Source organism: Poecilia reticulata, linkage group LG8, assembly GCF_000633615.1.
Source record: "Poecilia reticulata strain Guanapo linkage group LG8, Guppy_female_1.0+MT, whole genome shotgun sequence".
Classification (NCBI taxonomy): Eukaryota; Metazoa; Chordata; class Actinopteri; order Cyprinodontiformes; family Poeciliidae; genus Poecilia; species Poecilia reticulata.
Window position 1 is genome coordinate 6,834,685 of NC_024338.1, and position 25,453 is coordinate 6,860,137.

The 25,453-nt window shown below is 40.5% G+C and overlaps 1 protein-coding gene across 1 annotated transcript; it reads left to right on the forward strand.

Moving 5' to 3' along the window:
- Nucleotides 1-22,680: 22,680 nt before the first annotated feature.
- foxd7 (forkhead box D7) lies at nucleotides 22,681-24,597 on the forward strand. The gene has a single exon (XM_008415435.2). The coding sequence runs from the start codon at nucleotides 23,381-23,383 to the stop codon at nucleotides 24,341-24,343; it is 963 nt and encodes a 320-aa protein (XP_008413657.1). The 5' UTR covers nucleotides 22,681-23,380; the 3' UTR covers nucleotides 24,344-24,597.
- Nucleotides 24,598-25,453: the final 856 nt, after the last annotated feature.

A 25,453-nucleotide genomic window follows, 5' to 3' on the forward strand; every position in this document is an offset into this window, starting at 1 on the left:
CAGTGTAAGTGTAATACCATTAGAAACCCAGAGCTTACTAATAACTGGCATTGGCGAGGTGACGCACCAGGCCTCGGTTGTGCCGTGTCCTCATGAGAACCACTCAAATGTCAGGCTGCTTGGTGAAACTGAGAGGAAAAACAACCAAGCCGGCTTGCAGAAAAGTGTGGGGGCACGAGCAGATCTGTGGGGTCTGACCCAGATTTCTGCTTCAGTCAGACACTGACTTTCAGCCACAATTCTGTCAGAATACAGACGGCGTGCCACTTGTGCGTCTGTGGTTTGCAACTGAAGGTGTTAAGAATATTGCCCAATGATTTTTTTTTCTTTTTTGTTGTTGTTGTTTCATGTTTCTTTTTTCCCTCTCTCTGAAGTGCCAACCTTCTCGGATCGTTTTTTTTCCCCCCCTCTTTGAGCTGTCTGGCAGTTAACGTGTGAGAGTTAAAAACAGCACGGCTTTACAGTCAGGATTCCCACAAGACGAACACGCCTAAGACTGAACATAAAGGCTAATTTGCAGAAAAAGTGGCGTGGGATCCCTTAATGAACGACCCATTCTCACCCTGCTCTGTCATTGTGTTTGCTTAGCGGCTCTCTCAGACACTTTGTTGGTGTTCCTCGGAGGGTTTTTTATTGTTTCCTAATCTGTTTTATATCTCTGCAGCTATTATTCCGCTGTGCCAGGATTGTCTGGACTCCACGTGACTTGAAGTATCGGCAGTATTTAAGTTTTTTGGATCTAAAAGTAGGCAATTGACAATAAAATTACCACCAAGAGGCAGTCAATGGGCTTCATCTCCCTCAGCTTAAGTATTAATATTTGAACCTTGTTTTAAGGTACTCATGAGGTGTTTTTCTATGCCTCGAGATGCTTTGAAACATTACCTAGCAAGTTATTGTTTTTCAGAACTATCAGCACTGTTTTTTTGGGGGGGGGGTTTTGGCGGGGAGGGTTTAACATCAAAAGAACTGAAGACATTTCTAAACATTTTTGAAGGCTTGTACAGTTGTTTCATTTTGGCTCTAGTGAGAATTTCTACTGGTGTTTTGGTTGTGCCCTAATTTGCATTTGTGATTTGTATTTTCCCTTCCACTAATAAGGTTGTGCTCTGTATGTCTTCTGATAGGAAGACATAACATCACTGAAAAGCTTAAGGTACAAGTAAAGACAAGATGTATTTAGTGGCAACAGTATCTGTAAAACACCTGAATCTTAAACCTGTGTATGTGTGTGTGAGCTCGCTTGCGTGTGCCAACGTGCCATAGTGACCAAAGATGGCCATTGCATCCATATCCTGAATATCCTGAATATTCAGGAAGATGTCTTGAATATCTTAGCTATTTCAGGATCATAGGCTGTATTCCTAGTCAAGCCTTTAACAGCAAATTTTATTGTTTTTCTTTATTTATTTTAGCTGGTTAGCTACAAAGCTATCTGATTTATTTGCATGTCCAACCTTTCCTATTCAAAATCTACTGAGAATTGTTTTTTTTTTCCTTAATTACTTAATTCAATTCTAGTTGTGCTTTACGTATTTTGCCCAGTATGTCATCTTTTTTTCAAAAGCTCCAAATTTTTCCAACTTCTGATCCCAGACACGAAGAAAAGTTTAAGAGTGTTAGGTGACTTCTTCAGCTGTCCCTCCCCCACATGTTTCTATGCAATACCAGAAAGGAGGCTGTTAAAAAAATTCAAAATTTATTTGTTTAAACAATTTCCATGCAATTTATTTGAATAGATAATGCTTCTCAGTTAAAAAGAAATTGTACACAGACAAAGATACTGGAATATATAATTTTTTAAGTACTTAGGCAACTTAATTTTTGAAATGTTTTAAGTAATTAAAAAGTTGTTCTATTCTAGTAAACTTTTTAACTCTATTCTGACAAAATAGCATGCAGCTAAAGCTTTTCCTTGACATCTACAGCTTCCTCAGTGCTGAGAAGCTAAGCTTACTAGCACATTTGAGGTTAGCAGTAGCTAATTGAAGCTGGGAACAAATTTAAATTCTGCTCCAACACAGACATTTTCAAAAACACAAATTTTATAGCATTTTGTACCTTTAAGTAAACTGGCATATTTTAAAAACCTACAAGAAACATATATATATCAGTCATATCATATTCTGCTGGACACCAAACTGTAAAAGCTAACTATGGTCAGCATATAGTTAGCTCCTTGCACATAGCTAGAAGCTAACTCCATAGATAGCTGTGGAATTAGCTACGCGCTAACTCCATTAACTAGGAGGACATAGTTAGCTTCTAACTGTATGCTAAGAGCTAACTATGTGTTGGTCATAGTTAGGTGTTACCGTTTGGTGTCCAGCAGAAGATGATATGACTGATAGCTCCTAGCTAATTATGAGCTGATCTGTTAAGCAGCTCACTGCAGAAAGGCTACATGATCAGATGTCAACTATCATCTGATCGTTTATCAGATGATAGTTTACCTGATCATTTATCTGATCGATTATCAACTATCAGCCTTTAAGATTCCAGGTATTAGCCTAGTGTTTTAAAAACTAAACTGGACAACAAGCTATTGAAAACTAGCACTAAATGTAGACATTATTTGTTATTTGCTTGTTGAATTAAAATCAAAATAGCAATAAAACATTAGCTAGATAAAATTATGTATTTTTCTTAAAAGAGGTGGGAACAGTTACTTAAACGCTTAAAATAAAAACAATTCGGTTAGGTTTTTGTTTCACCATATAATAAAGTGAAAATAGTTCCCAGTGAAAGTTTTACATCATCATGAAGTTTTACAATGAAAGTAGCACATCATCCCATGCACAGTCGGTGTATTACTAGTGAGGAGAGCACACCCCTCCTTTTCAGTGAGTTTATGAACTTACACCTACAGAACTGAATGAGCCTGAAACCATCCATTAGTAAAAGCAGGTTTTTACAGTGTAGATGTAAATCTGGTTGAGCTTTCCAAGAAGTGAAAACAGGTTGAACCAAATAAAATATATCAGAAAAAAAATCTTTCAAATATTCAATTTTTTTGCTCTGTTTGACGTAAAATCTCACACTACAGCATTGAAAAATGACATTTTGTCTTGTATCTGCTGTCTGTTTTCACACAACGTTCAGTGGCCTTGCAATTGCACACTTTGCAATGATTGAGCGTGAAATGCGAGACGAGGGGGGAAACGAAGTTCCGTTCTGCTTAAGGATAGGTGATGCACGCTAAAGGAAATAACAGATAAAACTGTCACCTCTAAACAGTTTTATATTCTAAATGGTATAGAATAGATTTCAACACAGGCCTGAAGGTCTTGCACATAGCTAGAAGCTAACTCCATAGATAGCTATGGAATTAGCTAAGCGTAAGTGTGATTATTTTTGTGATCATTTTTTTTCCTCCTTCTGTATGGCTTGCTGGTGTGTGGCTTTAATTCTCAGCAACGTTTCTGATGCAAACCATACATTCACGCTCAACAGTTTGTGCTTCTTCACCTACTGCCGTGGTTAGGGGTTTAAAGCTGGTAAATCAACAGATGAGTTTGCAATGGTCTTTTTTTTCTTTCTTCTGGCACAGAATTGACGAGCTGGGTTCAAACTGTCGTGTTGTGTCCTGCAAAATGAAAAGCAGACCCTGTAGAGGCCCGAGTGTGGCTCCAATTTGGTAACAAGTCATTTTCTGCAGCTGAATTAGTTAGTAATTATGTGTTTTGCACAACAACAGAACACCGCTTTAAAAAAAAAACAAAAAAAACTTGATACGCATATCCAGATGGTCTCCGTTAGGAGTTTAGACATGTAGGCTTGTGGTGATGCCAACCGGCCTGAAGGTGAAAACCCTTGTATTTTTCATGGTAATGTAACCTGGCTGCAGGGGCTGAATCACTAGCTCTGAGCTAAACAGAAACCCACCGACCCTGGTGTGCATTTGATGTGTAGGCTGGTTCTCACGGTTGGAAACAGTGCTTCACATGAAGCACCATATGTCCTTTAAAGTGAGCATTTAATTTAGTCACTGATAAGGACATGCATCATCCCCTGGCTTGTGTTGAACTGTCTTTAACACAGCAATAAAGTCTCTTTAATTTACCTGTAAATGGCCAGCTAGTCTGGACGTGTCTCAGGTATTACTTTGATCCTCCTGGAGCCATTTAGAGAAACTGCCTTTGAAAGTATTCATCCCTGTTGAACCTTTTCATGTTTGTCAAGTTATTAAGTTATTAGCACAGCGCTAACTTATTAGACCGGGATTTGGAATACAAACAAGTGAGAGTCTTGATAAAAATTCTCGACTGGATTTAGGTCTGGTCTTTGACTGGACCATCCTAACGCATGGCTTTATATTTAAGGTTGTGGTCCTTATGTCCTGCTAATAACATAAGGCAAAGCAATAATATATTCATAGCACGTTTTCAGCAACAAGACGATTCAACATGCTCTGTATAATAATAAGAAAGATAACGAAACAACATACAAGCAAAAAAAAACAAAACAAACTACATTGCAATGGCAAAGTGAAAGATGTCCCAGATGTTATTCGCCAACTCAGTGTTTCAGCATTTTAGTGGAGCTTAGAAACTAAATGCTGCTTATCCATGTTTGGTTCTGACTGGTGATGCAGAGCAGGCCAGAACCAGGAGACCTGAGAGGCCTGGAAGGTTGATACAGATCTTTAATGTACTTTGGACTGGATCTGTAGTAACTCAAGCTGTGTGTTGACTCTAAATTGTTCAACTCTAGGCCCAAATTAATTACTTCAGTTTTCTTCCAAGACTGTCTTATATTTATTGCCTGTCCATCTATTGATTTCCTGCCCCCTTTTTGCCTCATTCATGAACAATAACCTGAGATACTCCAGGTCCTCCAGTTGGTGCAGGACCTCATTCCCGACCAGAGCAGAAGCTCTTCCCTTTCCGGCTCAAGGCCATGGTGTCGGATTTGCATGGCCTGGCTGATTCACACTTAGTTACAAAATGTTCCAGTGCAAGCAGGAGATCACGGTCTACAGAACCACAGCATCTGCAAAAAAAAAAAAAGCAAAAAACAGAGAACATATCCCTAGTGAACCAAACTGGAGTCTCTCAACACATCGGCTGCTCTGATAAATTCTATCCTTAAAGATTCTGAACAAAATCGATGCCAAAGGGCAACCATGGCGGAGTCCAACTCTCACCAGAAATGGGTCTGATTTACCGCTGGCAATGCCGACCAAGCTCTGGCATGGATCAAGTTTGGTTTATTCTCCAAATTTCAACCTGACAGAATTATTTATGTGCGACTTCATTGTTCCTTCTAAAGTTGTTTCTCTATTCACTCCTGTAAAGAGTTGTCTGCCTTCACAGGGCTTCGCGACCCAGAGGCCGTAATCAGTTTGTTTTCAAGCCCTCTGAATACAGACGGTGGGAAACAAGGAGGGGGAGTTTTAGGAGGATAAGAGTCAGAGGAAGAGAGGGGGGGAAAGTTTTGAAAAAGTGGGATTAGGAAAACATAAATTCCAAAGAAAGTTTGTACGACATGTTGTTCGTTTCACCAGTTGGACTCAGTTTGTCTCCGGTTTGTTTTTTGGGCTGTCAGCTCAGAAAGTTACAACAAGCTACGCTTTCATCCTCAAAAAGCTGACGTGGAACCCTTCATTGCCCGGCTTATCGCTTACGATGCTTCACATGATTCCAGACGGAAAACAGTGACAAGATCAGTGAGTTCTGTCACTGTGAGGAGAGCCAGCCCAGACGCTCCCGTCTTCTCTACTTCAGGAGAAATGCCGGCATTCTGTCGGGGGTTGCAGAGACTCCAACGCCGTGCACTCGAGAACATCTCAAACTGGACCTAGAGGCAGCTGGGTGGGTTGTGAGTAACTGGTGCCTCCTTCACTCGTGGTTGCTCTTGGGAGGGAGGTCACAGACCCACCCACCCTGTGGGGAGCCCAGCCTGACACGGACGAGGGGGAAATAACAGGGTGAGCCAGCCTGAGGGAGTCCTATACAGCCACCCTCTAATCAAAGTTACCTCACTCACATATGGGCAAAATAGGAGGTTACTGTAAAGGATTCATACAATGAAGACGTAGTGCGTCTGCAAACCTGGCAGCCAGTTTTTCTGTGACATTTTAACCACCATGTATTCATACTTTGTCTACAAGCACAAATTTCAATATATTTCATTGAGATTTTATACTTTGATGCCCCGTAAGCAGTAAGCTGTCCAGGCGGTCTGTGAAGAGCCTCAGAGGACATTATAGAACAAACAGCATCATGAAGACTAAAGGCCCCCGCATACTTCATCCAAAGTGCCAAATTTGGTTCTCATTGCCGTAGACTTGTGGTAAAAATCGCGTCATTTTGTCCGCAGCGTGATTCTGTCCGTCGAACTCGATTCCAGACCCGGATTGAACTATTTCGCCCGAGCTCTCTGTGAAGTGCTGTGTGATTGGTCAGAAGTTTGTGGCCGTGTTTTATGCGGAGATGTGCTCAGACATCAGTGTTGATATTTCTCTTTAACTATCAGGTTTTTGTAGAAGACATGGATACTTTTGTTATTGTGGGAGATTATCGACGAACGCCCAGTAACTACATGTGAAGCCGATCTTATCCACTGATCTCATCTATAAGGGTCAAAAAATCAGCCTCTGTCCTCTTTTGCTGTGCCATGAAAGAAGTTTGACTGACAGACCGGCTCACCAGGTCATGTCTGCATGTTTGCAGTTAACAACATGTATCCCACTGCTACCATCTCAGCAACTGTATTCTTATATATTTAGTAACATTTCAGACAAAAGTTCAGTTTTTTTTAAAGATCGGTAATTGCCAGATTGGCAGAAAACTGCAATCAGTGCACCCCTACTTTTGAGAAGTGTTTATGTGATGCAGTAAGAAATTATGTGCATTTGTACGGTTCTTCACTAAATAACTACTGCAATAACAAGACTGGAAAATGGTTAAAAACTCCTGGACGGAAATTGTAACGTCGTTCATGGAGAAAACATTCTGCAGAAAAGTGTGGCGCTAGCTCCGTGACCGTTTCCTAAAAACAAAATGGAGGACACAGGGAGGGAGAGCGAACTCCCGCAGGTAGTGGCGTGACGTACACTGAAGCAGAAGCGGCGTCCCACAGGTGGTCTGCGCCGCTGTGTGAAAGGCGTGCGTGAATACGAACGGTTCTCAACCATGTGACTGCCCCTCAGCTTAAGGAGCCCATCAGACGGGTCAGGAAGAAAGTTCACAAAATGTTTAAACCAGAGTTAGGTTAAAATAATACCTCAAGCCTTGAATGTCTCACGTAGATCTTTTCAAAATGAAGAGTTTGACACGACTGCCCAGACATGGCAACAATTAGCCGTATTTGCCTGAGAGCTTGCCTTCATGGAATTTCATGAAGAAAAAAATTGATGTTCACTGACATCTTTTACTGTTTTATTGAGCTTAAGCTATGTTGCCATGACAAAATTGAAAGCAACATAGCCTAAAATACCTTCAATTGTAATTGTGGACAATTACATTTGTCCACAGAGTTTGACAATGTTCAACTTTAGGAGGTGGATCTAAAAATGTCACACTTTTTTTAAATTCTTTCATTTGTTCTTTTTTTTTCTTTTTCTTTTTTCTTCTTTGAAAAACCACAGAAAGGTTTCCTTCCACTTGACATTTCTGTTCTACTTTCTGGTGGTCTGTCACCTAATGTCATAATTAAAGATGGTAAGGTATGTGGCTGGAATTTGAGAAAATGTAAAAATGTTCAAGGGTTGTGAGTATTTTTTTGTCTGTACACAAACGCAGACGCAGACGCAGACGCAGACGCAGGATAAGGTTAAAATGCTACACGCTCATCTACACCTTAGGTTATAGGAAACCATACAGAGTTTCAGAGGACAGAATACAAGAAATTGTTCATTAAAGGAAACAAATTGAGTAAGAAAATGTGGAAAGAAGCCTAGAAAGTCCCTGTGGCCGATGCAAAACGGATTTGACCAACTGAAATAATCGTCAATAATTCAGTAATGTTAAAAAGAAGGTATTTCCTGAATTTTTTTTCCCCCTTTGCTTTAACATGGCTTGATGCTTAACATGAATGTAAACACACGATGTTGGAAGCCTCCTAAGCTAAATCTGGATTATTTCACCTTGCTCAGAGAAAATGTTTTACTGTTTCACTGATGACAAGTGTGATTTATGGCCACTCAGACATCAAGTACATTTGTTTTATTTGAACTTGGAGTCTGTTTCACGTCCGATACATGTGACTCCTTTCATCAAGTCATGCAGTGAGAAAGATGGAGGGTAAAGAAAAACACAAAAGAAAGAATTCAGTTGAAAGGATGTCGATCTCACAAAGCTGATGCAACATGTGAGGGATTTTGGCGTCGTGTGATTGAGGCTTTGCTGCCAAGCGCAGGAAAAGGGGCAGGAGGCTGAACGCTCACATTGTGCTGACCCTGTGTGTGAGTGCTGCTGCGGTGCGTGCGTTTTAAAAAAAAAAGAAAGTCTCAGTGCCGTCAAGTTAGCTTTGTTTGAGCCGCGGCGGCGTAAACCTGGTTTCCACGTGGCCCGGCTTAGAGCTGCGTGGCTACAAAAAAAACAAAACATCACCATTCTCTTACATGCAGAGTTACAGCAGCTCGGGTTCTGTCTGGCAACTTTATGGTCACCGTTCGGTCAGATGTCGGCAATAAAAACACAGCTACATTAGGATGATGACGCCGTTTAAGCCTGATATGATCAGAGCGGAGCGGAGCGAGGCCGCAGACTGTCAGCATGAATTCTGCAATAAATCAAAGGAAATATTTATGGGTGACAGGGATCCGGGGGGAGGATCTGTCCACTTAATGTCTTCATTGTCCAGAAGCATGCGGGGCAATACCCAGTCCTCTTTTTAAAGCTGTTGAAAGGTCAACCAAGAAGCATAAACGTCACATAAAACCACTAGTCATGCTAAATTATACTCATACTTATAAAAGCTTCTTGTTGGAGCATTAATTTATATTTTTTGAATCCACCCAATTCCTGCTGGTGTCGCTGCAGGACTGAAGCTACTGGTAGGTTAGCCGAAGCTACAGTGATGTGGTTTATTTTGACGAGTAACTGAGCTCAGTTAAGCTGTACTTTACAACCAAGTGGTTAGCGGTTTAACTAAATTCATTTCTTTTTGAAGGCTAAGAGATGATTTTGTCCAATAAGAAAGCTAAGTTATTCCAGGATGCTTTATGTAAACAAACCAAGCGAGAATAGTTTGGAATGTGAGATGCAGATCGCTTTTTAGAGATTAGTTTCATAGTTTGAGACATATTTTTGCTGAAGAGTTTACTTGGGCTAACTAATAAACTTGAGCAACTGGACAGGAAATCAGAGAAACTATGGAGGCAAAATGTTCACCTTTAATTTTCAGTTGATCTGAATTTCTTTCAGTGTAAGTGTTTCACAATGAACACGGCACAACTCTGTTGGGCAAATGGCAACGAGCAAGCAGTTGTTGAAAGAAAGGTGTAGGTGTAGCTAAAGTTCACAAAAGGTCTTAAAACATTACATGCAATCGCTCTGGGAAAAAAAAAAACACCCAAAGATCTCTGAGACTGTTCAGAGCCAACAAAATAAAACACACAAGTATACAACTTCTTTACTTTAGCCAAAAAGTCAAGCCAATCTCAGCAAAGACCTTATCGCTAAAGCAACAAATCCCTTTCACTTCATCACAACTTAAAAAACAAAAGTGTAAAAAAAACTCAAGGGACAAACATTTTCCCCTTCCAGTTCTGTTTTTCTTGGCCTTCAGCTTCCTGGAGCAGCCTGGAAACTGAAGCTGGTGAGTGATCCCCTCTTCATAACTGGCATATCTTTGAGCCTTATGAGAGCCCTGTTCACCATTTTCCCACACACATGCACACACACACACGCACTCACACACACACACACAAAACGAAACTCATTCCATCTGTGACCCTTCCAGCCGCTTAGTCATAAATTATTTACTGTTGTGAACATTACTGAGTCAACGTGCCTGGGCATGTTCGGTTTTTGTCTGAATTGTCTTTTTGTGATCGCTGTGAGTTATGATGATGGAGAGCCCTAACCACCTGAAACATTAAGTGCATATTGCTTTTTTGTTTGGTCTTTTGTTTTATAAGTGTGACTGTGGCTCAGGGGGAAGAGTCGTCATCTTATGGCGGTGTTTAGGACGCATTATGTAAGGGCTTTCACGTGGAGGTGGTGAACATGGATCTAGAGCTAAAGTACTTAGATGGATCAGTTTGAGTGAAAAGCGCTTCATACATGCAGTTCACCCCAAGTCAAGTTGTGATTGCTCTTTGCGTTAATGCTTACAGGTTAACAAACTCAGTTACATCCCTTGAACCTTTTTGGATTTTGCTACATTACATCCACACAGTTCAATGTATTCAGGCCAAATTTTATGTAATAGACAAGTGGAAAGGAAATTAAATTTTTCACTCGATCCTTGTTGTACGTTCTCGTCTGTTTGTGCAGCACCTTATGACCGTTTTCATAGTGAAATGAACTAAATAAAAGCGATAGTTGGCGACCAACTGTCTGTTTTATGACATCCGTCATGGCGGAGCGGACCGCTTTCTGAATTGCCTGATGTCACATGCAACGAGTCAATATAAATAAACTGAATTGAATTGGTTTGTCCAGGTAGCCAAACACACACAACGTCCGAAGTAGAATTTGTAAAATGTACTTTTCCAATTATGCGCCACATTGTTTTGGTTCCTTACATGAAATCCCAACAGAAAAATCTAGTTTGTGTTTGCAAAGTGTCAAAAGGTGAAAAAGAAGTTGACCTGGACTTTCCGTCACTGGTCGGTCATGGCGAGGAAGCAGCCGTCAGCGTCCTGTACGTGTCCTCGACTGATGATCTGCTGTAACATGCAAAAAAAATAAATAAATCACACACACTTTAAAGTGATTTATTAGCGGAAACCGCCAGGGAGGGCTGAGGTGTAAGTTCACACTTTAGAGGCGATCACACTCTTCCACTGAATCAGCAGAATCTGTCGTAGCGATGCATATTTACAGGCATTGAATACAGATCTACATTTTTAAACATTAGCGACATTGACCATGTGGTGAAGATTCCCCCATGAAAGACGCTTCGTTGATGTACGTAACTTTAGAAAATTATTCAACTCCACCAGGGAGATTCAAGAAACACATCAACCAATGACAATCTGTTGTTATTTTAYCTTCTGTGTTTCCACTGATTCCGACAGGATCATGAGTGTTTGGGACACTGGCAGAGAAAAAAAGAATTTCCACACAAGAGAAATCCAAACTATTACGTGTCTCATTCCAACCCATCCACACCTGTGCTCCTGCTGTCCAGGGATGTCAGAAAGGTCACAAAACATGTGAAGGCTAAAAAAAAAAAAAAAGAAACACCAGGTGGGTTTGCAGTAAAGGAATGCAAGCGTCAGCGCCGAACCTGCCGGGTGGGAATCAGTCCTGGAATGTCCCGGCTTCACAGCTATAGCTGAGGAGCTCAAGTTTGTTTTCGGTTGATGTTTTTTTTAAGTTATTATTACAACTAAAAGCTTGTCAGCGTCCAAACAAGAAGGAAATTCAATCAAAATTGTGTCATTTTTTATTGGAATGACAGGAGAAATTCAGTTTGGTTTTTTTCCATGATGCAGTGTTTTGAAAGGAAATGAAAAGAACGAAAAGAAACATTTCACATTATTAATTTACATGGTTAAATCAGGGGATGACAAAATACACAATTTTTCTCAGGAGATTTGTTGAGAGCATAAACTATGAAACCAAATAATTTCTATTAAATTAAATCAAATTAAACTAAATTAAATTAAATTAAATTCATGTACAAGTGTACACACCCCGAGTCTCTTTGTTGGAGGGATTGTGACCCCAGTCCTGAAGCACGCCGGGTCATTAAATGTAGCACACTAACCACTAAACACACACCCGAGCCCCCCCAGGGGGCCTGACCCCGGGGCGTTCGAGGACCAGTTGCTTTGTAGGGCCCCTCTTCTTCTAAAAACCAGCAGGATAAGTGCTTCAGATCCAACCACTTGCTTCAGATGTCGGGGAGTAATTTACTGCGGTCCTTTAATGCCACACTAGCAGCTCTGACAAATGTTAAACTTCTCTATTTAAAGGGGGAACACACATACATTCCTCGCTTAAAGGGGCGGCTCCTTTAAAAGGTTAAAAATGGTTAATATGGAGCTCTATTGGTGTCTCTGTTAGACAATTTTAAGATGTTTTTTTCCCCTCTATTTTTCACTAAAAGGAACAAAAGATTTCGATCTTCACCGATTCCAATAAAAAACTAAAAGTTTATGCTCCGCTGTTGAACCCATAAACCTTCATCATGTTTGCATTTGAAGGTTACTTACACAGAAACCGGTGATTATTTAAGCAGGAAACAGAGGTTGGAGGTTGTGCACCACCAGTGATCTTCCTGTGTCAAACACGTACTCAGAGCTAAAAATGGGAAGCGTTTCCAGCTAGAGAAATTCATAGAAAACTAGAGTGCAAAAGAATATTTTATAGATTTTTACACTGATAGTTTTCTCTTCATAACAATTCACTTAGATTGTTATGACTGATGATAAAATTATTTTTTTAATTTTTTTACATATCTTTTGAAACTGTCATTATATTGTGACGGTATGGAATGAGACAGATCATCTGTGAAAAGATCAAGGTCATTTGACTCCTCCCATGCTATTTAGAAACAACCAATCAGAGCCAGGAGGCGGGGCTTAGCACTGTCAATCATGCCCGTTTGCATGCTGCTCGTACTAGAGCCTGTCGGGAATGCTAAGGCTAGTTAGCATGGCCACCGATGGTGTAGATGAACGGCTTTGCTGTAACGGTGAGTTGTTTCTCCGTCAGTAGCACATTTAGCAGCGCGTTAATGAGGTTGATTGACAGCGCTAAGATCCTCCTCCTGGCTCTGATTGGTCGTTTTTGGTTGTTTCTTCAGATGGCAATAGCAGCACTGAGAAGTGGTAAAGGGGGTTACATTTTTCACAGATTATCTGTCTCGTAACATACTGTCATGACATCATGGTGATAGTTTTAATAAATATGTAAAAAAAAACAACACTTTTTTTGTCTTTTTTATAAAAATTACATAGCGCAGTTTTACCTCTTGATGACTGTGATTCATCTTGTCTCTCTCCTAAACAAAAAAACGTCAGGAATTTTGAAATGTTTTTATTTTGAAACTATCTCAGATCTTACTTGTTTAGCTGTTTCTCTTCTAGATGAATCCTCTATGGGAGCTGCTGCTGTCTTTAACTCTACCTTTTTCCAACATAGGAGACATTTTCTCAGTATGAGGAATTGCTGCAAAGTTAATCAATGAAATCTGATGGGTTTCCTTTTACATGAAACTTTTTCAACAATTTGTACAACAAACCGATCTTGATTGAATTGTTCAATAGCTCGGGTCAAACTGGAACGTATACATACTGCAAGTATTGTGTAAAAGCCTTGAGACAGCATTCATTGTGAGTGAATGTTATCTAAAGGCACTTTGAGTGATGACATGATTTAGGAATTTCTAGTGACTGTCTCCTCATATCTCCATCACCTGTGTAAGCAATCGGCTGTTGTGTAAATAACCATCCAAGACAAATATGATAATTGTTTTATAGGAGAGAGTAAAACAGCATTCAAACAAATCAGTCTGAGGTGTTTCAGACTGGAGCCATTTCAAGATGAGAAGTCGAGAGCTATCTAACAGTTTATAAAATTTGAAGTGCACTGAACCTTAAAAAGATCTGTCTCTTTAATGTGTGATTTCAGGGGTTATTTAAATGTGTGAGCACTTAGAGATGACAACATTTGGGAAAAATCTACTTTTCTTCAGCAGTTTGAGCCTTTTAGAAAATCGCCCACATTGGCGAACTGCACAAGCTCAACTGCTCCAATTTATTATCTACGTAAATCATGATGCATCACCCGACGCCGGTGACCTCTAAGACTTCTCACTTCTAAACTTTGGGAGGCCTTGCAAAATATACCCAGGAGTCTAACATGTCAACACACTCTGCTGCAGATAAAGCCCATGAGATTTTTCTGCGACATGCTTTCTGACACAAGCTGCAACCTGCCATCAAAGCAATCTCAGTCGCAACGATAACGGCATAGATTACCAAGACGATGGGGGGGAGAGAGAAAACAGGAAGCGAAAAATGTTTGACTGCAGCCTTTTATGTGTCGATGTGCGCGTGTTTATCGTTTTTCCATCTTCCTACGAGGGGTCGTGCAGCCGCGCTCGCATGCAGCGGGGGGCAAACATGCAAACTCTGCTCTGCATTACCTCCGTCCTCAGGTCGTCTATCACAACACTGCAGGAACTAACCGCTGCTGTCAGGGCCAATCAGAAAAATCACAAAAATGTTGGAAATATTGGTGCTGTTGCTCCACAGGCATTTGGCTCCAAGTGGGGACTTTCTGTGTCAATGCATAAAAATGTTAACTGAGGTCAGAATGCGGCTGATGAAGTCTGGAGCTATGGACGTCATTTAATAATGTGTTTTTGTTTTTTTAGTTAAAAAGCACTGTGACGGAGTAGAAAGAGGTGTGTAAGTGATTCATTTGTATAATAGTTCATCTGGAGTCTGTGGAATTGTTCACTCACTTGCAGTGGTGGGAAGTAACGAAGTACAAGTACGTCGTTACTGTACTTAAGTACAATTTTCGTGTATCTGTACTTTACTTAAGTAGATTTAATAATGGATACTTTCTACTTTTACTCCACTACATTTTACAGTAAGTATCTGTACTTTCTACTTCACTACATTTCTACAAAACTGTCGCGTTACTCGTTACATCCAAGTCGCATTGTGTTTTTTTTTTTCGTTAAAATGTGAAGTTCAGGGTCTTAAGGTGGCGCCGTAAAATCCGAGCAATAACGTGACTTACGTGTCTGTTGTCACCCATCGGCTCCACCTTTACTCGCACGCGGAGCTCCAAGACATGCGCAGTGGTTTCCTCTGAGCGTCAGTAATATAATAGCGCTGCATAAATCATAAGATATGGCGACATGTAAAATCAGCAGCGCTTCGCTTTCACAGACGGTGGGACTTCGTCCAATTTTTAACGTCACTTGGAAGGAAAGCTTAAAGAAAGGTAAGATCTGTGGACGTGATGCTAGCAAAGCTAGCTGTATTGACTGAGACACATGTTGCATCTGCGATGACTGACATGTCGCAGATATGGGACAATGCTGTGACCAAAGTGCAATATGACATTCATGGACGATCCGATTCTTCTGGACGGATCTTGACTAAGTCCTATAGGACTGAAGCCTCACTGAGAGTCATTCTTTGTTCTTGTAATGCTCTGCGTAGACTGCAGTAGCTATTTTATTTCATTAAAATATCTTTATATTTAATTGGTGAATAAATAAAACAAGAACGTAAGAACACAGAACATGCTCATTGCTCTTTGTTTTCGTCACCTGTCGTGGTGGAAGACATTGCAGCAGGAGGGAGGATGAGAACAGTCACGGTGCTCCTCCTGCTTGGTTACTTGTTGCTTATTGGGCCTTGGACAGTGTTCATAGTTGAGCGTTGTTAATTGCTGTTTAATGGTGCAGACAATTATTATTTCTGACATTGGCAATATGGGCAACCGCCCAGGGTGTTATTTCTTTAGAGATGGAAGGAGACCTCTGTGTATTGTGGCACAGAGATGAAAGCAAAACAGAATGAAGAAGAGTTTGAATTGATACTGGTTAAATTTATTTCAGCTCTAAGTATTTAATATCTAGGTGGGAAAGTGAATCTTTCAGATCAATTTGAGAAGCAGTTTTGATAGGTGCACTAAATGTTATTGTCATGTAGCACGGGGTGCTGGTTTTGATTTGGTCTTGGGTTCAGTGGTCTAGACTACAACTCTGCTACGTGGCTCCTTGGTTCCATGTCCTCCTCTGCCAGTTGGATTTCTTTCAAAATAAATGTGTGGCAAAAAAAGTGAAGTTCATGTTATGTTAGGACAGGAGACGAGATGTTTCCATCCCTGAAATTATGATGCATAAAATCATATATCTAAGTCTAATCTATGTTACAGAATAAACGCAATAAAAACATGTTTTATCTGTGGCATATGATCATATGATCGGTACACTTAATGATATTAGTGATTAGGCAATGCATTCAGCAAGTACTTTTACTTTTAATACTTAAGTATTTTCAAAAACCAGTACTTTTTTACTTTTACTTAAGTAAAATGTTAATGTGGTACTTTGACTTTTACTTGAGTACATTTTTGTCTGTGTATTTGTACTTTTACTTAAGTACATTTTTTGAGTACTTTCTCCACCACTGCTCACTTGCAAAATAGGGGTTCTGCAGAGAAAATATGTATATTTTTTGGTTCAATACTGCCCTCTGCTGTACAATGAGAAGATGTTCATTGATTCATTTTTAGGAAATCAATCAGACCAGTCTTTCTCAACAAAGTAGAAAAAAAAGATAAACAAAACGTAACGTGGTATAAAAAAGAGACTTATCTGTTCTTCTTTGAACTTTAAATCTTTGCTAATAATCACTTTACATCTATTAAAATCCATCATCCGACCAGACAAGCAGGCACACGCTCACAAATCAGAGAGATAAAGCAACCCGACAGTCAGGTTTTTGTACTGTGGGAGGAAACCAGAGTATCTGGAGAGACCCCACGCATGCACAGGGAGAATCAAACCCAAGACTTTCTTGCTGCAATGCAATAGTGCTACCAACTGTGCAGCCGTGGCTAGCCGTAGCTGAAGTTATCAAAAGAATCTCACAATTACTGACCAGCTTCTCTTTTTTTTTTTACGCCTCCACTGGCATTTTGATACATGATCTTTCATGATGAGTTCCAAGTCTTTGAGACTGACACGCCTCCTTTCCATCACCCTAATCTCTGTCAGATTCCAGTCTATGCTCTTGCCGGATTATTTTAAAGATGAATCTGCTAGGAGGATGAATAGGTCTAGCCTCTAGCCTTAACGTTGCCGTACACAACTTTTATTTTTTTTAAATGATTTTTTTCTTTTACTTATTTGTCAAAACTATCAATCATTATCAATAATCAATCTCCTCTGCCTTCTCCAAGTAATCGCATGCAATGGGTGGGTGGGGGTAAACACACAAATCTACCCCTGTGAGATTCTGCTCTGCATTACCTCCGTCTTCACGTTGTGTATCACAACACTGCTGGAACTAACCACTGCTGTCAGGGCCAATCAGAAAAAATTAAATGTTGGACATATTTTTTCCAACAAATATTTCCAACTGAGACAGGACACCCAACCAGCCAAGCAGTCAACTTATGACTAAGTTATGAACCAGTCAGAAACAATCATAGCCAAGTAGGGGGGTTTTAATGCTGTCAGTCACTCGTGAACACGCATGGTACATCTTGGGCAGGTCTACAGAAGAACATATTTTTGTAAATCTTATGTTTTGTCCATATTTGTTAAAACAGTCACCATGTCGTGACAGCATGGTATGAGACTAGCCTGGGAAAAACCAGCCCCTTGTCGACGCCATTTGCTTCATCCAGATGGTCTGGGCTCCCGGCTACTGAGAAACGATTACTTCCTGGAGTCGTGGACTCTGTTGAGGTTTTAAATTGCACCCAGTCGCTAACGTCATGATGTTTGGTCATGATGTACGCAATGCAATAGTTCAACTTTATGAGGCTTAACGGAAGTTGCCTGCATTGTAAACAGCCATCCTCCAGAGAAGTGCAGAGCCGAATGAGGTGACTGTTAATGTTAATTCAATAGTTGGAAGCGAGACCAACACAAGTGAAGGGCTTTGTTCACTCCCTCTGCTGACATTGCTAAAACCACAGACAGACTACAATTGTAAAACAGAGCAGAACATCGACATCATCGTTCACAAGTTCTCCTTCTGTTCTCTGATTGGCCCAGTTGAAATTCCACCAGAGGAATCAAAGTAAACAGAAGAAATCTCAGACTGTCTGTGAAGGAGCTTTGAATCAAGCAGAATTAAAAAAGACCATATCCAAACTAATATTAGACATATAATCTGTGGGAAAAAAAATCAAGCTCCTCCTCCTCCCTGACCTACTACTGCCTTCTGAAGAAATGCACTGCTTCTGGTCAAAGAAATAACTTGGCTAGCCATGCTAACTAGCTAGGAACTAAGCTTTAAGAAGATGCTAATTTCGAGGACTTAGTACATGCTCACTCTACCAAAGGTACCAAAAACTTGTATTTTTTAAAAATGATTTAATGACCATGATATCTCTATCCTAAATCTGCTACAGCAGCAACAAACCCCATGCCATTCTGCATCGATGAAGCAATTCATGCAAAAGTAGCTCTACAGAATACATTTTACAGCGCAGGATATTCCTTTGGGTGTGCTAATATTTCTGTATTTAAATGACTCTTTTCATATTCTAAAACTGAGTCCTAATCACAGAAGTAATACAATAGCTTTACTTTTTGGACTGAAATGACTAAAAAAGAACTTCTATTCTGACTGCAGACGCACATTTACGCCACCAGATGGCGCCACATGTAAGTAAATAAAACCACTACTGGCCCATGATTGATGATTGATTACGCGTCAGTTTTTCCCTCCTCCCATTTTGGTTTGTGTGTTGTTTTTTTTTTTTTTTTTTGTTTTTTTTTTTTCTGCAAACAGACCCACACAGCATCAACAAGACGAGCGAGGAAAACCCGTAGTTTCTGGACACGCTCTTACGGCGGCGTCGAGATGCAGAGGAGACGGGCAGCATCGCTTTGTTTGTCAGCCTATAAAGACACCGTGTTAACGAGAACTTTCGGCTCGTGAAATTCACACGTGTCCTTCCCCTCCAAACTCCGTGTTTGTTGCAGACGTGGGTTTGGCTCGGCTGCATTTCGTGCAGCTGTGATTCACGGCGCCATAAATTTGTTTTTTTTTTGTTTTTTGTTGTTTTTTTTTTCTGCCATGTTTCAATTTGAAAGTTTCAAAAGAACAACGACGTTGATGAAGCGGGCATCTTCATCCAGCTGATAATAATAATAATAATTATTATAATATTCCTCTATATATTCTTGGTTCTATCTTTCAATCAGCGTGGGGTGGCTTCAGGTTTTTACTGAGATAGGAAATCATTTCACTGGAGTAGCCCGCAAAAGCTCATGTTTGTGAGGTTTTTATTAATCCGCAGTGATCTACGGAGATCCCCGAGGCCGGATCCAATCCAGCCTAACGATGTTTTTTTTTTATTATCATTTTTATTACCACAGAAAACAAAACAAACAAAAAAAATCTCCTGTGACTGATGACTCTCCATGCGACTCAGAACAATAATCTCTAATAATACTCGCTTTTGTTAATTTAGGTCATTTGTTTCAGTTCAAATCTATGCGCGCGCGCGCGCGCGNGTGTGTGTGTGTGTGTGTGTGTGTGTGTGTGTGTGTGTGTGTGTGTGTGTGTGTGTGTGTGTGTGTGTGTGGCCCTGCGTTGGTTGGTTTGAGCGTTTCCATATTTTGGCCGATTCATAAAAAGAGAAGAAAAGAACTATAGACCTCGTTCCAAACTGTAATGTTGCGTATCTTTTATGGCTTACAGGAATAACTTAATTTAAGAAAGAAGAAGAAGAAAAAAAAACTCGAGGCCGTTTTTGTGAGTGTGTCACATCGGGAAACACTCAGCAGCCAGCTTGGATGCGCAAGACGGGTCGGTTCGTCTGGGAGGGAACGTCTTGTCCCCAGAACCTCGGTATCATCATACCTTTTTTTTTTTTTTTTTTTTTTTTAAAGCGTGGGTACTTGACGCTCCTTATTGAAAACATCCAGCGCACGCGGGCCTGTTTCCAATCTCAGGACATGCGTGATGAATTTGGGAAATCATCTGCAGCTCTGCCGGTACCGCACAGCCCACCCAGTCCGGTCCCAAGCCCCCTCCGGAGCCCCCCACCCCTCTCCGGGGTATCAATACTATTATAGAGGCAGGAAATGTGGGATATCCCCAACCAAATCAGCTCCGTCATGAAACACTAACATCCAGAGGGCATCAAAAAAAAAGAAAAAAAAAAAAAGAAAAATAGGAATAAAAATCTTATTTATCCCAATGTCACGACCCGGCCTTCAATCAGCCGCTTATTTATGAAAGTAATCTGTCTTGGTTTGCGCTAAAATGGAGAACAAAGGCTGTTTCTGCCGCAAAATAAATAGAAACGATCAAATATGATCTGTTCCTCTTTTCACACACTCATAAAACAAACTGTGGTAATGTAATTTAAAACACTTTGCATACGTTTTATTGGGATACATTTTGATTATTTGTAGAACTTGCAGTTTAACAGCTAAATAAAAACTTAAATTAATATTAAATTCCATCCAGCTTGAACATTGTGCACACCCAGTTTATCTAATTAAGATCCCCTTTTTTGAATCCTAAAAAGTTATTGTAGCTTTTTTTTTTGGTGTATTTTATTGTGATTTACTAGATATTATGAAAGTTTAAAAGCTGATAAATGAGCTACATTTCAACAGATTTTGAAATGAATTTATTCAACTAAAGTAGATTCACAAGATAATTTTGCTGATTAGTTTTTTCCTCCCCTGTTTAAAAGCAAACAAAAACGCCTTAATCAAGCACATCAGATCACAGTTTGGTCATGAAATGGTAACACAAAGGTGAAATATTTTAGAAATAACAGTTTCATAATGTCATGTAACTGACAGGTGAGCATCGCAGTAATAGTTTAACAACTGGTTTTATTTTTTGTTTACTAAACTACAACATTTTGTACACTGGGGAATTTTCCTACAGGAAAATAACGATTAGCTAATTACACTGTAAATAATTACGTAATTAGATATTATCACTTTACCACAATCAATTATCAAAAATAAATAAATACAGCATCCTTCTTATATTTTACATATCTGTACTAAATGGTGATAATATTGGCAACCACAGGATAAAAAAAATAGAACATTTTAATTTAAATCTTACTACTGAGCTGTGATAGAAATAGTTACCAGAATTGGGTTGGTATTAACCGATGTGTTATGAAAGAAATATAAATAAACCTTTCAAATCTCCATGACAACCACCATTCATTGGCCTCAAGTGGCTCAGAGTTAAAGAACGCCACAGAAACCTTCTCAACCTGCATCTGAACTTTTACTGAGACGATGCATTTATTCATAATACAACCCATATAAATATATCAGCTTCAACTGATGGGTTTTTAAAAAAAATATATATCATTACTACTATTTTGTTAACCTTACATGACATAAGGGAAGTTCGAGGAACTCCACCTCAACAGCAGGTTTATCTATCGGCTGTTTGAATGACACATGTGGGAAGTCTTTGTTTAAGATAAAACCACAACAGTAAATGAAACGCTCCGCCCTGATGGAAACTCGCAATTACAGAAAATATATATACACACCTCTTAAAGGTTACCTCGCTTGCTTTTGAGCGCCGTTGCGAAATGAGAGGTTTTTGAGGAGAAATCCCCAAACACCTCGCCAACGTGAGGCTGGGTCTTAACTCCTAATCCCTCCTCGGACGAGCAGGGCTCCTGCATGCAGCCGCGCTTCATTCACACACTTGACTCGCACGCTTGACTCACAATTGCATGTTTTCAGATGCTCCAACAGCGGATAGGAGTGGAATGACTGATTTTGTGCTGCTGTGTGAAAACAACAATTGGTTACCTGCAGGCTGGAATCGCCGGATAAAAACACCTTTCACTAGATTTACACAAGACACATCCTCACATATGAAAGGGAGAGAAAAAAAAATGATATCATGCTCTCTTTATTACCTGCCTGCACTGTCATTTATTTAAAAAGATAAATAAATTACACGTTTACCAAGCATGTTAAAATCTAAATGCTGTGTTTAATAATTACTTCTTTTTGTTAATGACATAAACATCTTAGTTAAAAATGTAGCTCAAGAAGTGGGTTTTAGTTAGCCGTTAGCTATTCTCTTTTATTGTGTCCAGCAAAGAACCAGATGGCTCATGTTTTTATAGGTGGTAGCAAGAATAATTTTATCAACTCAGTAAAAGTTAAGGACTTTTACTGAGTCCTTAACTCTCAAACTTGTGGCTGAGAGAGAGTATGTGCTGAAGCAAGAATTTAAGTTTGTTTCTAGCTTCAGCAAAAAGCGCTAATGTGTCTTGCTGAAGTGAAACTTGCTACACTATTGAAACTAATTTTGTAAGATATTAAAAGTAAGCAACTCAAATTTTTATCCGGTGTAGTCATTTGTAAACCGAGTTGTCAATAATTGTTACATTTTAATGACGTTAACTGCTTTATGTAGCAAATTTGATTAGAATTTAGCTGAAGATGTTGGTTTAGCTAGTCGTTAGCTATTCTCATTTATGAGGTGTGGTGTCCAGAAAGTAATTTTGGACACCACACCTCATAAATGAGAATAGACACACTCTTACTCCTGGTCGTCAAGGGAAAGTGCTGACAGCCCCCGTGTTGGAATATATTTTTTAATGCTGCCATTTCACTGACACTGTAGTCATTAAAATGACTAGTGGTTTAACTTGAAAATGGAAATTCACCTGCTGCCTTGGAAATGCAAGTGAAGCAGGAACATTGTCTTTGCTTAAACTCAAAAGTTCAACAAATGAACTGACACAGTGAGTTTATCTTTCACAAACTAACCTTTTAATTCAAGATGTAAAGCTTTGAGTTAAAGATCATCAGCTAGTTAACATAAATTGAGCTGGAATATTAGACAACAGTTTGGATGAACAAAAATAATTAGTCAGAATTAATTAATTGACAGTAAATATAAAAAATTGTTAAACCTGATTCGCCTATCTTTGATATACTGAATGTAGATCATTTCCAACAAAAATTATCAATTAAAATTTACCCAAATGAAAGCATGGAAATTCTTGGACGGGATTTAATTGCTTCAGTTCAGTCGGCGTGTTTTATGAGTGTAGAGTTTCCTAATTTCCTTTCCGCGTCCGTTTGGCACCGACTCGCTGTTGATGAGACGGGTGAGAGCGCACGGCTGGTACAGACCCGTCTCCTTCTGCTCTTCTTTTCATTGGTCAGAATCCTCTCGCTCGTGACATCACATCCAGCCGACCCGCTGCAAAGCGCGCAGATGATGCTGGACACCTCCAAGTACTCACAGGAGTTTTGCGCTTTACGCACGACCGCTCGCGGAGAGCCTCCGCGCATGCAAAGGTAAAAAAAAGAAAGAAAAAAAAAATCGGACTTGGATCCTGATGCCTCGGGATCAGCAGAGTGTGCGTGTTGAGAAGCGGCACTGCGGCCGAGCTCGGATTTGTTCGACACTGGGACTGGAAATGGACCTTGCGTAAGGCTGCGTGCGTTTCGGGAGCGGAGCTGTCACTCAACCCCCCCACCTGTTGCCAGGTGGGTCTTGGACTTTTTTTTAAACTCCTGGACATCTACTATGACATTAGGTTTGGAAGGTCTTGTGGATATGGAGGATATCGTTATCGACGTGGTGGGGGAAGGACTGAAGGACGGCGGAGAGGAGCAGCTCTCGCTTTCAGAGGAGTCTCGGAGCGAGCCGGAGCGCAGCGCGGAGACTTCCAGCAGCCAGACGGAAGACCCGGCGTGTCCTCCTCCTGCTAAAACCAAGTCCCCCGCGTCCGTCAAGCCTCCGTACTCGTACATCGCGCTGATAACCATGGCCATACTGCAGAGCCCGAAGAAACGCCTCACCCTCAGCGAGATATGCGACTTCATCAGCCACCGCTTCGTCTACTACCGGGAGAAATTCCCGGCCTGGCAGAACTCTATCCGACACAACCTGTCGCTGAACGATTGCTTCGTCAAGATGCCCAGAGAGCCCGGGAACCCGGGCAAAGGGAACTACTGGACGCTGGACCCCAACTCCTCCGACATGTTTGAAAACGGGAGCTTCCTGCGGCGGAGGAAGCGCTTCAAGCGGCAGCATTTTCGCTTCGACCCGCTGAAGGAGCAGCACCTGGAGCCGAGCGGGCTGCACTGCTTTACGCACGGCGCGTACGGCCTCGGCGCGGCGGCGCTGCAGCTGCCCGGTCTGGAGATCTACCCCTTCCTGCACCACCACCACACCCCGTCTCCGTGCGGCCCCGCCGCCATCCCACCTGTCAGCAGCATCCTGCCGGCTCTCTCCACCTTCTTCTCTCGCAGCGCCCTCACGGCCAAGGCCTTCCTGCAGTCGCAGCCGGGACTGGACGCATTCTCCCCGGCGCAGTGCGCCGCCTACTCCCCTCCTCTGACCCCCGGCGCTCACTACGCGGCCCCCGGCCTCTTCCGCCCGGCAGCCTCCCCGCAGCTCCTCGGTTTGCACCAGGAGTACCAGAAACTACAGACTCAGCTGAGCGGCGCAGAGYTAGCCAAACACATCAACGCTAATAACGAATAATCGCACCAAAACCAGACTTTGACCWTGTGTTTTCTCAGGTAACAGAGACTTAAAAAACAAAATAATAATAATAATTAAAAAAAAAGCAATATCACAATTGCTGCAGCGCGAAATGGATGAAACTCCTCCTGCTTTACGGCAAATCTCTCAGCAGGCGCTCTCTCCTTTTTTATTTTTGATCATGACTTATCGTTTGTTTTAATATTTAAATGGCAAATTTCCTMAACTTTTTTTTCTCTGGAAAAAAATAAAAGCTGGAGATTTAAACCTCGACTTAACTCGTATTTATGTTCAGACTTTTTTTTTTTATCTGAGGTTCTTTTTGAAACAAAAATATTTCCTTCTATTTTTCACTTGTAGTAACAGCTTTTATAATTATTTTTTATAAAAATCGAAGTAATCTAATAACAATAATAATAATGATGATGATAATGATAAAAGTAATAATAATAAAACTCTTTGGTGAGATGCTGAAGAGGTTTTGAAACTGTAAGAATAAAATAATAATAAAAGAAGGAAAATATAATAACAGGACTGGTCATGTCAGGCCTTGAAAGTGTTTTTAAAAAATGTAATGAAATGCTGTCAAAGCATTATGCATTAGAATCTGAAATATATTTTGTCAGGTGTTCATAACATGACAGTAAACAATTCAAAAATATACAGATAAAATAATATGTTACATTTTTGCAGAAAGACCAGTCGCTCCTGCCTGTAGAAGATTCAGGCCACCGGGCTCTGAATCTAAGACAAGATCACTTTTTTAATTCAATGTAGAAAAGTCTCTGAATTTTTTTAATCTTTTTAGCTACGTCAGTTATGCAAAATGTTCAGTTCGAAAATTAAGTCTGTCCAAAACTATCTTCCTATCCAACACTGATGACAGAGATAGTAAAATACAAACAAAATACTTACAAAACAACAATGTGACATTTTCTTTTTGTGTTCAACGTGATTTATTTTCCACCGTCGAGGACAAAGACACCTGCAGTCAACGCCAAATTGTTGTGTTTCATGTTGCGGACACACACACACACACACACACACACACACACACACACACACACACACACACACACACACACACACACACACACACACACACACACA